Raw genomic sequence first — 14,405 nt, forward strand, 5'->3', positions numbered from 1 at the left:
CAAATCTAGCCCATGAAGCAGAGCATGCAATACAGAGCCTAATGATTACGTGTGTCTTTATTGAGTTTTTATTATTTCGTTTTGTGGGGAGTATACTGACCTATCCTTACACGAAAAAAACCTGGGGTCTGTTATATTATATTGCCCTGAAATATAAACATAGGGGTAGATTTTGCAAAGGGCTTTTCTTTTGACAGATTAAAGGGTTTGAAGCCCTGAGCATAACCTGGCTGTCGAACAACCAAATGAAAGCATCAACAGTCACACATGAGCTCTTCCTCATAATTAAGGTCTGCAAATGGCAATTCATGTGGACCCTTCTGAGGGACTGAGCAGGATCTAGGGTCAAGCAGATACAGCACTGAAGAACTGTATCTTGGATAGAAAGAGAGTGCTATCAAAGGTAAAGGTGTACATACTGGAGGTCCTGCGGCATCCCCACCTGAGGATTCTTTTAATGCATTTGCATCTACCTTACCCCTGTGAGGGTAGAGAAAAGTTGTTATTCCTCCTGCTCTGCATCTTCCCCATAGCAAGTGGGGGAAACACAGAGAGTTTGTTCACTGAACAGCCCTTTTTGGATGGGGAGGGAAGCCCAGAAGTTTGATGGCAGAATATGCAGTAAACAAGGAGTCACTGACTACCCAACTTGCAGGTCCATTCATCCTCCCCTTTCCTAGAAAGTGAGGGTTGGATAGGAGCTGTTAGAGACCCCCAAAGGCCTTCAGTAGAAGAGGACACTGGGAAAATGCAGTTAGGAAATACCATATAACATATATTTAAAAAATGTCTGCATGGGCATTCGGTGAGCAGAAGGAAGGGAAGAGTTGCACTTGAAAGCCCTGGTATGACTCTCTGTCAAGGGATCTCCAATTTGATTTAATAGTTTCAAAAAGTTATTTCTTAGAAGAAAATTCTACTTGTTCTGTGTAGAATTGTTGAAATATAACGTGACTTCCAATTGTCTTCTCTTCTTGTGTTTAGAATTTCTTTCCAGAGCAAATGGTTGCATGGTGCCAGCAAACAAATGGCAGTATCCCACAGTCACAACTTTTGCAGGTACTGTAAATTATCCATATACACAAAGAAAGTTTTGTAGCTGATGGGGAGAGGTTGAGAGGAAGGAGGGGAGAATTCAGAGGCCTGGAAATTCCTGCTCTGAGAAAGACCAGTGTAGTTAGCGTGTGGTACATGTTGTGTTGAAAATAACTGACAAAGAGCTTGCCCAGTGGCATTGAGTTGTAAGTTATAAACACACAATATCCTTACCTGTACTCATACATACTTATTCATTAATATTCAACTTACTCTGTGGGTACTTGGTTTGGCCACCTAGTGTTGTTCCTGAAACAGTCTCAGCCATTATATTTCTAGACAAACAAATATGCCTTATAAAAAGCAAGGCAGAAGTACTCTTCTATGCTCCATATCATAGCATAGAAGAAAGCGTAAAAATGTGTGTATGTGTTAGAAGATTGGTTTGAGATGGTAAGAGATTTTGCTTTTTATGTCTTGTTTTTGTGACCTGTCGAGAATTAACAGTACGGTCCAATTCCCCGTGGTTCAGCCAACTAGCTGCCCTTTTATACTGAAAAAATAATTCCTAAAAAAGTAACAGCAGAAGAAAGATAGTTACAGAAAATTATATGTAGTATTTACAAAGTGATCCGATTTATAGCTCCCAAGTTAAACTACAGGGGTGTGTACCTTTTGGATATCTGTTGGTAAAGTTGTGCAGTCTGTGTGACAGTGGCATTTGTAATGAGTTTATCCTGAAGTTTTGATGTTGCTGTACACTGTATTTTTGCTTGCTTGTGAAGGAACTGTAGTGGTGGCACAATTAGTTGGCCTCTAAGGATGGTGTTGAAGGGTGGGCTATCTCTCTGACCAATAATTCATTTGTTTAAATCTCTTCCATTCTAAACCTTGTAGTCTAAATCTTTTTCACTTCAGTTGTTTTCTCAAATGGGGGACATTTAACTCATGAGGCCAATATAAAACACAGTTTATTAGAGAGTACTATGATGGCTGGAAGAGAGTACCATGAATAACAAGGAAATGATAAAGTAGATGGCACAAATATATTAAGAAAGTATACATACAAGTAACTGATTTTGTCTTGATTTCTGTCATTTTGATGTTTCCAAATATGCACTGACTCTCTCTTTAGATACAAGTTTCTACTGACTCTTGAACCGGTGCACTCATTTTGTCCCATTACCACTTCAAAATCCATTACGTACTGGCTCCATGTTCACTGGGAAGAATTTAAACCAATAGTGTCCGCTGTCAGCTAGGAAACAAAACAAAAATCAAAACAGTTTCTGGAGTTAAAAATTAAAATCGGGTGCAGTGAGGTTGCAGTTGGGAATGAGAACTGGATGAACAGGCATTGCCACAGACTGGTAGTAACAGAGGTGTTCACACTTTGGAGCCTTTTTCCTGCAGTGTAAGTGGAGAATTGAGTTTGCTTATTAACACAAGCAGCAGGACTCCCTGAAAGAACAAGATGTTCTTGAGGGTGAAATAGTTTCAAACCTAGAATAACAGTAGGTAAAGGAAAATGTTACAGCCTTGTGGAATACGAGAGTTTGATTCTGGGAAGGCTCAATTAGGTGCAGTCACAGTCCTGGCGAAGCATAAGTCATGGGAGTTAACAGTGCAAGAGGATAGGAGAAGCAAGATGAGTACGTTCTCTTTGATTGGTTGTTTAACCATAAAAAACAATTGTCCTTAAAGCATTTATATTAAATACCAATTTCCTTTCAAAAAACACACAGCCATTTTTCATAATTTCAGTGACAGTTGTAACTTGTTGAAGGCAAACTTCCTGCAACCTGGTAGTCATTAAATGTGTTGCATCTGATGCCACTGCAAACATTGATCAAGTGCACCATTTTTAATTACACACAAAAAATAGGGAAGAGTATTAAATATCATCTCCCAATATCGTGTACTGCATTAAGAGCTAGTATTTTTTTAGTCTTAGGAGTAGCATTCAAAACAGTGGGATCTGTTTTCCTAGTGTTAACTTCACTTAGATATGCAAAAAAGCTTGCATCTTAATTTACTTTCGGTTTATCTAGCTGGACAGAGAGAATATATTCTCCTTTTGGTCTCTCACTTTCATAGTTGAGAAGTGGATTCATAGTACAGATAGCAGGAAAATTGACTGTTCTTTTCCATTCTGTTAAATGAGATAGGGAGGAAGACTGGGAAAAAAGATTAGGTTTTAATGCAACTAAGAATTCTGACACAGAGCACTGATTTTTGCTTTTGTTTCCTGTTGGCATTGCCCAACAAATAACACTATACCATAGCTTTCAACCAGGTTTATGCATTTTTCTTCCTACTGTTGAATTTATTAGTTTGACTTCTAACATACTGAGCAAGACCTATGTCTTTTAAAAATCTGGTCCATTGTACTAAGAGGGCAATCCATCAATTTGCTGACCATAGCTAATACTTCCTTCCTTTGATATAGTGCAAATTAAACTATTCTATGTGTGAACCCCCTAATTATGTCAAGAACTTAAGTACTTCTGGACCCTGAAGTCTAGTATAATTGCTGACACTTATTTGACTGCTCTATATTTCATTTTGAGTTAAATATTCTGTTGTCTGTCATGCCTCTTTCTTGGGACAGGTGCACAGCTATATAAGACTTTAATGTGCGAAATTCTGAAAAAGGCTGTTCCCATTCTAAAACTTGGGGATAAAGTTACAGATTTTGGACAATATTTCCAGATTAGAATAGTTGCCAAAATTGTTGTGACAAGGTATTGTTTGAATTAGTATGCTTACTCTGTGTTCCTTCAGGCCACATGCAAGAAGAATGGGGTTACAGAAGAATGTTTAGCCTTTTGGAGAGTTAGTTATTGATAAAGAGAACAGGAGGAGCAGGAATGTCCATTTTGGTCATAAATCAGTTTAAACATCTTGTTCAGTTTAAGCATAATGTGGAACCGCACCCGAAGTTGGCAAAGGGATTTCCCATTTGCTTCTCTGTTCTGCAAATACAGTGACAATTTTATGATGCATCTGTAGGAAGCAATCCTCATTTACATTTTCCTCTCCAACAGAACTTTTTAAACTCCAGCAGCTGCCCTGAAATTCAAGGTTTCTTGCATGTGAAAGAGCTGGGTAGGAAATCATGGAAGAAATTGTATGTGTGTTTGAGGAGATCAGGACTTTATTGTTCTACAAAAGGAACTTCAAAGGTAAGATTAAAAAAAGAAGTTGTGCAGTACTAGCACGTGAAAGCACTTTCTGCTTTTATGGTGGGTATTTTTTGCTGTTTTTTAAATATCTGCACAATGTTCCCATTTTTTATCACACAGAAAAGGATAAGCAAGCCATGATCAAATGACAGCCAAGCCCTGGGCTCTCAGTGTATGAAAACAGCTATCTAGCATTGTTATGTTGTAAAACCAAACTAGCTGGACAACATAATTGTGGCTACTGAAGTTGTGCTAACAGGGTTAGCAAGAGAAAACATGCTCTCCATGCATGTTTCGTTGATTTTGTTTGAATGATACCTTAAACGATATTTTATATTATCTAACTTTCAGATTTCTCAGGAGCAATGCAGTAGGTTATGCTATTTTTAATGTGATGTGTTTGAAAAAGTGTTATTTCAGCTTCTTGTATAAACCACTTTCTGCTAGTAGTCTTAATATTTAAGAGGTTACGTGCTCTGACCACTTCAGGCTGCCTGTGAAAGGAGCACAGTGTTCGAACACTGCCCTCTGTTGGAAGTTGGTCTTGAGAGACTACAGAGCTTGCAGAAACATCTTCCAAAATCTGACACTTACCTATGATAAAACATGTTATTTCCCCAGGAGCCAAGACATTTGCAATTGTTGGCTGATCTAGAAGACAGCAATATCTTCTCATTGATAGCAGGCAAGAAGTTGTACAATGCACCCGCAGAGTATGGATTTTGTATAAAGGTAATTCATCTCATTAAGTTCTTCCGAAGTTCCAGGATAGTGTTGGTAGCTCAGAGTACCCCAACCCCAGCTAAATGGAATTTGTATGAAAAACTCTGCAAGCATTTCTGTCATGATCTTTACGTCTTTCGTTTGGCAGACTTGTCCTGTGAATCTTGCCATCGTTTCATGTGACACTTTTAGCACTTTATCTGGTGCTCCTTTGGCTTAGGAAATTTCTGTGCAAGATCAGCTCAGTGCTGAAGCATGGTGTGCCTGTGAGGTGGCCTTGGTTCACCTCACAGATGAAACTTTTTTTCCTCAAGTACTTTAAATGAATAGGAAATTTTCTCTGGACAGTGAACACCAGAACTATATAACAACAAAGGATCAAGCTCCAATCAGATGTGGTTCTACCATTATTGTGGGCCAGAAGTTTTCATTTATTTAAAGATGATGATTGTCTTGGAAATAAAACAAGCAGTTGCCTTTGAAGATTTTAAAACCTGTTGTGCTGACGGATAGATTTGGAAACTGTTTCAAAGCTCTGTGTAGTTTTCAGAGAAGAAAATGAGGCTGGGAGCTGATTTTATTGACAGCAGTGAAGTAATCTTCCTAGCAGCTGTTCCAGGGGTAGACAACATGGGTTTGCCTCACAGGGTAGAGACCAGCGGCGGTATAGATCCCAGACTGATGGAATCAGACTTTCGGTGTTAGTTCTTCATCTCAAAATGGGGGTTCATAAAAAAACACCCCGATGCATTGATTCTAGTTCTAGCGTAGCTTCAGTACCTTGTTCCTATCACCTGCCAAAACTGCAGAGTATTTCAAAGCAGGCACTGATTTTTATCTTACTGGACCCAGCTGAGAAAATGATTTCTTTCAAAGCATGCTCAGCCTCTTCTGAGCTGTAATTCAGGGCAGTGTGAGCTTTTTCTGGCCAATATTTAGACTGACACTGTACCTGCCTTCACTTTGTAGTAAATATATAAGTATAAATAAATACTTCACTTTGTAGAAATATGGTTTTCTGCTGAATGTAGCTGACTTCCCTGTAATGCTTTGTAGCCCAACAGAGTGAGAAATGAAACTAAGGAACTGAGGTTGTTGTGTGCTGAAGATGAGCAAAGCAGGACGTGCTGGATGACTGCTTTTCGACTTCTCAAGGTACCTAATCTCTCCTATGGGAATAGAGCTACACTTATTGTTAAGTTGCATTCATTATTTTGCTCATGAAAAAATACCTTTATGTTCTCAAACATCATCTTCCTCTGAAATAATAAAGCTGAGGAAAATGCCAGGTAGACCTTTCCTTTGTGAGCTTGTAAGCGCAGTACTGAGCTGAATTCCTTCCACATATGAATCAAGTATACTTTTAGTTTTAGAGCCAAATTTATTGTTAGTGAATAAAAAAACCTGCCTAACAGGGTATTTGCAAGTTATCATAAAGCTAAAGAAATTTTTTTTATAATGATAAGCGATCATCTTAACTAGAACAGAGTGCTATCTTGCTTTGCAATTTTTTCAATTTCTGAAGGTTCTGTTAAAAAAAGTAACAAAAATAGGCACCCAGTCTCTGGGTGAAAGTTATTCACAGCTGAAAGCAAACAACGAGATTTCTTGGTAATATGGTAGGAGACTGCACTGTGTTTTGAAGCAAAATCAGCATGGAGGGAACTGAGGAGAAAGTTGACTATTGTGGGCTTTTTGAAGCAGAAATCTTCCTAGTTTTCCTAGGGAAATGTGCAGAAGCTTTGGTTTGGTTTTAAATCTTTCCCTGAAGATGACAGGCTAAGAGAGCAGGGGTTGTTCAGCCTTGAGAAGAGAAGGCTGCGGAGAGACCTTCTAGCAGCCTTCCAGTACTTAAAGGGGGCCTGTAGGAAAGATGAGGACAGGCTTTTTAGCGAGGCTTGTTGTAACAGGACAAGGAGTAATGGTTTTAAACTAAGGGAGGGTTGATTTAGACTGGATATAAGGAAGAAATTTTTTACAATGAGGGTGGTGAAACAGTGGAACAGGTTGCCCAGGCTGGTAGTGGAGGGGCCCCATCCCTGTAAACATTCAAGGACAGGTTGGATGGGGCTCTAAGCAGGCTGATTTACTTAAAGATGTCCCTGCTCCTGCACCAGAATTGGACTAGGTGACCTGTAAAGGTCCCCTGCAACCTAAAGCATTCTATTGGTTCTATGCTGCCTTGAAAACTATTGTGTTCTGCTCTTTACCTTACTACGTTCTCCCTCATATTAAAGGGAATATACACACATATGAAAAAAATATGATAAATATGGCCAGGTAATATGTTATCCATGAAAATCCCACCTCTCTTCCATACAGTCATACTACTCTTTAGTATTCTATGTGCAAGTGTAACACACAAAATCTGATAAGAAATAGAGGCATGCAGTACCTGATACTAGATATATATCCACTGAAGTAAGATGGAGAACCTTGAGCTTAGTCAACCTTGGCACTCTCTGTAGCAAACAGATGATTTTAGATTTGGAAATGAGGGCTTGGTTGTTCCCTCCAGCCACTGAGGTCAGTGCTCCAGTGTCCTGCTGATGGATGCCACTTGCCATGCTGTGCCCAAAATGGGACCTGTAATCCAGGGGTGCTGCAAGCACTTAATCTCTCTGTCCTGAATGAGCAGAGTTGCTGTTCCTGCCTGAGTAGCAGCCTACATCAGCAAAGCCTTCACACCCCTCTGCCAAAATGCCCTTTCCCCACCAGCATTTTACACCCACCTGCTGAAGAAGATGGGTTCCTGCAGCATGTGTCCAAGGAGCTGAGAGGGAGTGAGTGCATCAGAAAGAATATGAGGTTCATCTGTGGACTGGGAGAAGCCACAGAGATTCCCATTGCCGCATGAGCGTTGTTTATTCCTACCCTCGCTTTCACAATGTTTATCTCTCTTGTTTATTCTCAAGATAAAACAAATGTTTGCTATAATTATGTATTCCTCTTCCCGTGCAGACTATCCATTATGCAAAATCATGTAAGCACAGGGAAAGCCAATTGAACTCCTAGGCCTGCGGGTATGAAAACACAATGCCCCTTCTCCATCTACACTAAGTAATCACCTCCCAAACCAGAGTACATCTCTTTGGATGCTCTCCCAATATTATCTCATTCCTTAATTGTAAGAGATTCTGTAGTGCAATACAGAAATTCCTGGTTTAAGTTGTTAAAAAGGAGGTGCACCAACCATAGCATGGGCCAAGAAGCAAGAAGCAATCCCAGTTACAAGATGTGTATTTGATTCTGTGTAGCTGATACCCCTGTTGTCTGTTATAACCCACTCTCCAGTTACTTAACCTGACTTCTTTAATACACAAACAATTATGGTTAAGAGTTTTAGTTCCTATTGCTTTCGCTGTTTACAGAATTTTGCATGATGAGGAAGGTGCTGAGAGGATCAGATAATTGGGGTGAATTGTTCCTTGAAGATACCACTTTTTCTGAAGAAATTAGTTACATTGGTTGAGGCATTAATGTTCCTGAATGCCAAGGAAAAACTTTCACAGTGTACAGTATTAGCTGTGCTTACCAAATGTGTAGACATGAAGTTTGCTGTGACCGTTCAGAGGAATCTTTCTTTGCAGCGTGACCTGTGGCAGCAACGGTACCATATGGCAGTGATTTTGGTGTACTGGCAAATGATGTTCACTCTTAAGCAGTTAATGATAGGAGGAAGAAGGGGGTTGTTTTTAACGAATGCTGAAAGATGATTAAAGAAAGGTGTAGTCGAGGAAAATTAAGGCTGTTCCCCAAGGCTGCGGCCGTGATCCTCGGTTTTATTTATGTACTGATTTAGTTTTCTATAGTCATATATTACCCTGTTTACAAAATTATGTATGCCATTTCAGTGAGAATGTTCAGTAAGCAGTGTTGCTATACTCTAGCACTGTGCCTCTAGGGAAAGCACTGAGTAGGTGTTTTCTTACCATCTTTTCTACTAGTGTGGCTAAAATTTATTGTGTTCAAGGAGGAACATGACTGGAATTTGATCACTTTGTTTAATAAGGATGAGAAAAATGCCAAAAGCGTTACATCCTGCTGAAATGTATTAAAAGAGCTAGTGGATTAGAAAGCTTCTTATTTTTTATCGTTATGAAAACCAAGTTTGAATGCTTTGTGCAGAAGGTTTTTTTAGTTCACATTACAAGCGGGTAAAAAGAGGGGGACTTCGTATGTGTCCCCTGATCTGAAGTGGAAGCTTGTATTTTCTACAAGGAAAACATGGTGATAGCTGATCTTAGAGTAGTAGGAATTAGTTGTGTAATTCACTCAGGCCTGCAAAAGCGCTGTCTTTTAAATAAAACTTGTCATGCCTATCTACTGCTTGATTGTCACCTGCCAATCACTATTACCCAATGCAAATTGCTTGGGGACAGCTTCTGCCCATGAAAATAATAAACTGGTGGCACCTTGTTCCAGTGTAAGTAAGTGGCATTACACTACATTTTTTTCCTAGGTTATGTGTTTGGATATTAATAATGTCCTTGCATTTCTTTTGGCAGTATGGAATGCTGCTGTATCAGAATTACAGAATTCCTCAGCAGAGAAAAGCCATGCTTCCACACTTTTCCACTCCAGTAGTAAGTAATGAACTTTACCTCATTAATATGTGATGTTGGAAAAGATACATTTGCTTTTACATTTTAAAAGTGGAAAACTTTATGCCAAGAAATGTAAATTCAGTGTTGTGTAGCAAATCCATGTAAAGTTCATGTTTCGCGTGAGTACAGTTTAAGTGGTTGGCTCTCCATTATCTTAGGCTCACACGATCCACATGATTGAAAAATCTTGGATACGTCAGGCACTTTGAGATGTACAGTACAGAGACATCTGGTTGTCTCTATAGAAGCCAGCTTAGGTCTGGCAAAACTAACACGTAAATTTCCTAAAATATGTTGGGCCAAGAGCTGACTGTCAGCTATCTAAAAGTGAAGATCCTATATTTGGATCCCAACTGGCCCTGAAAATGACTGGAGTATAGTAATAGGGCAAGTGGGCAACTTAAGCAATACAGATTTTATTCTCATCCCTTGAATCCTCTCCTTTCCCTCCGGCCTTAAAAAAAAAGCCATCTATTTTTGTGTCTGCAAATCTTTTGGAAGGAGAGAAAAAATGAGATGTATTTTCTGTGCTGTTGAAGGATAACTTTGGACAGTCTTCTGAAACCAAAACATTTTGAAATGAAACTCTCAAGCTGGTTTTTTCTTTCCCTGTTTTTTGAAACAAGTGAAAATTCCTTTTCAGAGAAGTGTATCTGAAAACTCACTAGTAGCAATGGATTTTTCGGGGCAAATAGGAAGAGTTATTGAAAATCCTGCTGAAGCACAGAGTGCTGCCTTGGAAGAAGGACATGCTTGGAGGGTAGCTATCTTCTCTTCTTTTCTATTTTTTTGTAATTAGTGTCAGTTGAGAGCCAAAACACAGAGTGTGCTGTGATGTTAGTGCAGTGCTGGTCACAGTATAGCTTAGCTCCGACCTGAAGCAATCACACTGCAAGCATGCAGATCTAAAAGTCGATATCCATCTTTAGCAAAACTGTCACATTCACAACAACCTTCTACCACTGCTTCTCTGTCCCCCTAGTGTCCAGAGGAAGGTTGAGGGGGAAAGCAGACCCACCAGAACTTTACTGCCAGTTTGCAAAACCAGTCTCTGAGGAGGAATATGTCAAATTAAATGCTTCCCCACATGGAAGAGGCTGGGGCTCTGACTAATGGCTTGCTCCCAGTAAGTTTAATTGCAGAATATACAAGAGGCAGGACCTCTTGCAATGAAAACTGATGTAACTTGTTTATAGTGTCTTGTGGACAGACAGCTGCAGTACAAGTTTTCCCACATGCTCGTCTCTTAGGGAACAGGAGTCATTACTGAAGCACTAGCTGGTGCTTTATGTATGGGAGGGAAATACTGCTTGATTTACTGAGTGCCTGGTGTTTTGCCTGAGCAGAAACATATCAGACTTTTTTTTTCTGTTGTTTTTTTTTTAATTATTTTTCTTTTTTTTTCCTTTTTTTTTTTTTTTTTTAGATACTGAGCTTTCATCATTAACATCTGGCTTGTGTTTTAAGCCAACTGAAATGAGCTGTTGCTTGTAGATTAGCCCCCTTCAAAGCTGCATTTCTTTTTCTCATCCTTGCATTAAACTTGCCCAGCCCCCAGTTTCCTGTAAATTAAATCTGTATTGCATGTGCACTAATTCTGTTCTGTCAAGGCTTTAGTGTGGATTTAACAGTAATTCATTTTCTCTATAGAAACGTAGCACAAGAATGAACATCTTGGGTAGCCAAAGTCCACTCCATCCTTCCACACTGAGTACAGGTAAATTCTGTTGGTTTATAAGCCTACTATCAGAGGCCTCTGTGGGTAAATAAAAGTTAGATTTCATATAGAGACAGAATTAGAGTGCAGTTGTGTATTATTAATGCCTCAATGTCAAATACAGCATTTATGTTTATCAGTGCCTCCTGTGTTATTGACACGCTTACCCATACAGACATAGTAAAAGGAACTTGTTTTCCATTGAAGATGCACTCAAGCTTTTCTTCAACATTAATCTTTTGAAACTCAGATTTTATAAAATAGAGACTCCATAAATGTTTTTATTTAAAACAATCCAGAAGTCAGTCCTTCTGTTAACCTTTGAAGAGTAAAAATGAAAGTCTTCAAAATAGCGTTCATTCCATAATAACTGAATAAAGTAAAATATGGATGCTTATAATTTGAGTCCTGAACATCTCTTTGAGACTGTAAGTTTATTAAAATAATAGGATATTGTGTATTGATATAATGGACTTCTTAGAGGAAGCATAACTATACTCTGTTTCTGTTCTCTGTTTCTGTCCTGTTGAACAGAACTTAAAATCATCATTTGAAAAACAATAAAACAATAAACATAAAAATATTTGGAGGTAATTCCACACTTGAAAGCTAAAGTGCTTTTCATTATTGGAGAGTTAAAGGGGCTTGGTTCTAACTCATTAGCTTATAGTTGTATTCTAAGAATTGTCTAGTCCCGACACTTTCAAGAAGCTCTGAAAGACAATATTATAAGAGATTTATCTCGTTAACTAATCATACACTTGCAAATCAGAAAATACATGGAGATAATAACTGTCTACTTGGTGTATTAAGTAGATGCAACAGCTGTTGCACTTTTTTCACATTGGTTCATTCTTTATATAGATTGATGAAAGATATTTTATATTCTGTAACAAAACTATACCCACTTTTAAAATGTTTCAATAATTAGTTTGTGGGAAAAAATGGTGCACGTTACTTTTTTTAACCATGCTTCCTTTTTCCAATTTTTTCTTCTTCAGTTATTCATAGGACGCAGCACTGGTTTCACGGCAGAATCTCTAGAGAAGAATCTCACAGGATTATTAAGCAACAAGGGCTTGTAGATGGGTAGGTATTCCTGTTGCTTAGTATTTATGATCTGGTGGTAAGCATTATAGACAAGAGCTGAACTTCTGCTGTAAGGGTTTAACAGGTTTGTGAGCACTTCTGAGTAATCCGATTCTTGAGTAGTCCCTTTATAACCTGCTTGGATTTCAAAAAGTTAGAGTAAGTGTTTGTAGGAGTACTTTCTAAGTCTTAATTTGAAAAATAGTATATAAGTATATTAAGAATACACTTTTTTTTTTCCCAACAGGGGCCATCAAGTTTTAGAGAATGTTATAATTTGAAAGCAAGAAATACCTGTAATCTGCATTGAGGACATTTTTCAGGCAAAGCCTACATATTTTTCAGCCAGTTACCTACAGGTTTAACATCAGCCATTTGTGCTCTCTTGTTTGAATCAGAGTAGCTAATGATGATCTCTCACTATTTATTCCTGTTCTAGAGCAAAGAAATGAAAAAGCACCTGTTCCAGCAGTCTCTAAAATCTCGGTAGTTGAGATTTAAGTATCTTCTAACAACGTCTGTTTCCCTTACTTATATGTAATTACATTTATTGAAAGGAAGTTGCTTAAACTGCATTCAGCAGTTCTTTATTTGTAGAACGTGAAGAGCATAGTTGCTTTCAGTTCACTGATCTTGTTGCAATCAGGGTTAAGGTAGAAATTTCCATGTTGGCTTCTGAGGAGACAGTCAAGTTCAAGCCTTTCTTCCATATTCTCTAATTCAGGAGCACCACTGATTTTTGTGAAGAAAGAAATTCATTAGAGAAATAGAAATTGCTAGTGCATGTACATATTCATCAAGCAGTGTTTTTTTTAATTGTTTTGAGGTTTTGCTAGGCTAAGGCTATTGGGTTTTAGCTTAGCAGGTCAAACAGAGGAGGGAGGCTGAAAAAGCAAAGGAGCACTGCTGATTTGTTGGGTTTCTGGTTCTCATCTGTCTTTATAGTCACTGTGTGGGCAGCCTATTGCTTGCCAGAGGTTGAGTAAACACTTGAAGGATCAGCTATGCTGAGCTTTTCTTTGTGCTGCTGGTTTATGATGCCGTGCATTATCTGTAATGGTTAGATGAAAGATAATTTAGAGATACCTGCATGAACTGCAGTAACCACAGGGCAAGTAAGATTTTCCTCCCTGAGATGGATCCTAATATCTAGTCTTTGGTCCCTTTTCCACACATCTGGTCTTGCTAGGACTAAAAAGGAATGTTCAAATACCATGCATGGTTTCCGGTGGTGGCAAGACATGCTTGTCACTGAATGTTGGACTGTCCCTAGTTATGATGGTGCATTTTTGTGGTATTGACATTTCTCAATCAGTTCTGAGGAGCTGGAGTAAGTTCTTTTGGGTTCATAAAACTACAAGCAGTTCTTGCAACTCAGCCTTGGAAAAGTGTGTTCCTGGCTTAGTGGTTAGCAATTAAGAGGGCTTGGGGCCTGCACCAGTACTGGGCTTGGCCGTCTTACAAATCCACTAGTGATTATTGCTGTGAGCCTTATGCCAAAGGTATATTCTTGTTTCTTGTGGCATGGAGAGGTTCTCCTTCTGTAGTTCATATATTCAAGGGGAGGAAACACTTTTTGGCTAGATTTTCTTCTTCATTTGAGTTAGAACTTCAGTTTTGTGGGTCAGCTTAAAAGTGACTGTTACATAGTGTATGGTGTTCTAGCAATACTCCTAAAGCATATTCTTTTCCACTGGTGCTGAGGGAAAAATACTGTGACAGTTTCAGAGGAAGAACTGGTGTGTGTTTTCCCCATCTTGGTAATGTGGATGCTACTTAACTGATTAAGCGGTGTTAAGAAAGTATTGAGCTGTTTCTGTGCAATTGCAGCAGTTTATCTTAAATGTAATTTTGTTAATGCTGGATTTCTGTAAACTGATGCAAGATACTGGAGAGTGGGAACAGATTCTCATGTATTTTTTTCCTTCTACAGAAATCCAGGTTTGCTTTGGAGTTAAACGAGAACATTTTCTTCATGAGGGTACACATTAGTAATGCAAAGCTCAATTAAAGAGACCCTTAAAAAGAACCTTATACATACATAGGAGA

The 14,405-nt window shown here is 38.7% G+C and overlaps 1 protein-coding gene across 4 annotated transcripts in view; it reads left to right on the forward strand.

Moving 5' to 3' along the window:
- The window catches only part of GRB10 (growth factor receptor bound protein 10), a 148,460-nt gene that overhangs the window by 129,853 nt on the left and 4,202 nt on the right, over positions 1-14,405 (forward strand). For 3 of the 4 annotated variants that reach the window (XM_069853426.1, XM_069853427.1, XM_069853429.1), the window contains 8 exons: positions 985-1,059; positions 4,083-4,220; positions 4,842-4,952; positions 6,000-6,098; positions 9,452-9,529; positions 10,194-10,310; positions 11,201-11,267; positions 12,269-12,356. In XM_069853426.1, coding sequence (XP_069709527.1) covers positions 985-1,059; positions 4,083-4,220; positions 4,842-4,952; positions 6,000-6,098; positions 9,452-9,529; positions 10,194-10,310; positions 11,201-11,267; positions 12,269-12,356 — 773 coding nt within the window. The remainder of the gene's footprint in view (positions 1-984; positions 1,060-4,082; positions 4,221-4,841; positions 4,953-5,999; positions 6,099-9,451; positions 9,530-10,193; positions 10,311-11,200; positions 11,268-12,268; positions 12,357-14,405) is intronic. The other variant, XM_069853428.1, reaches the window with a different exon arrangement.

This window comes from Phaenicophaeus curvirostris, chromosome 3 (assembly GCF_032191515.1).
Source record: "Phaenicophaeus curvirostris isolate KB17595 chromosome 3, BPBGC_Pcur_1.0, whole genome shotgun sequence".
Classification (NCBI taxonomy): domain Eukaryota; kingdom Metazoa; phylum Chordata; class Aves; order Cuculiformes; family Cuculidae; genus Phaenicophaeus; species Phaenicophaeus curvirostris.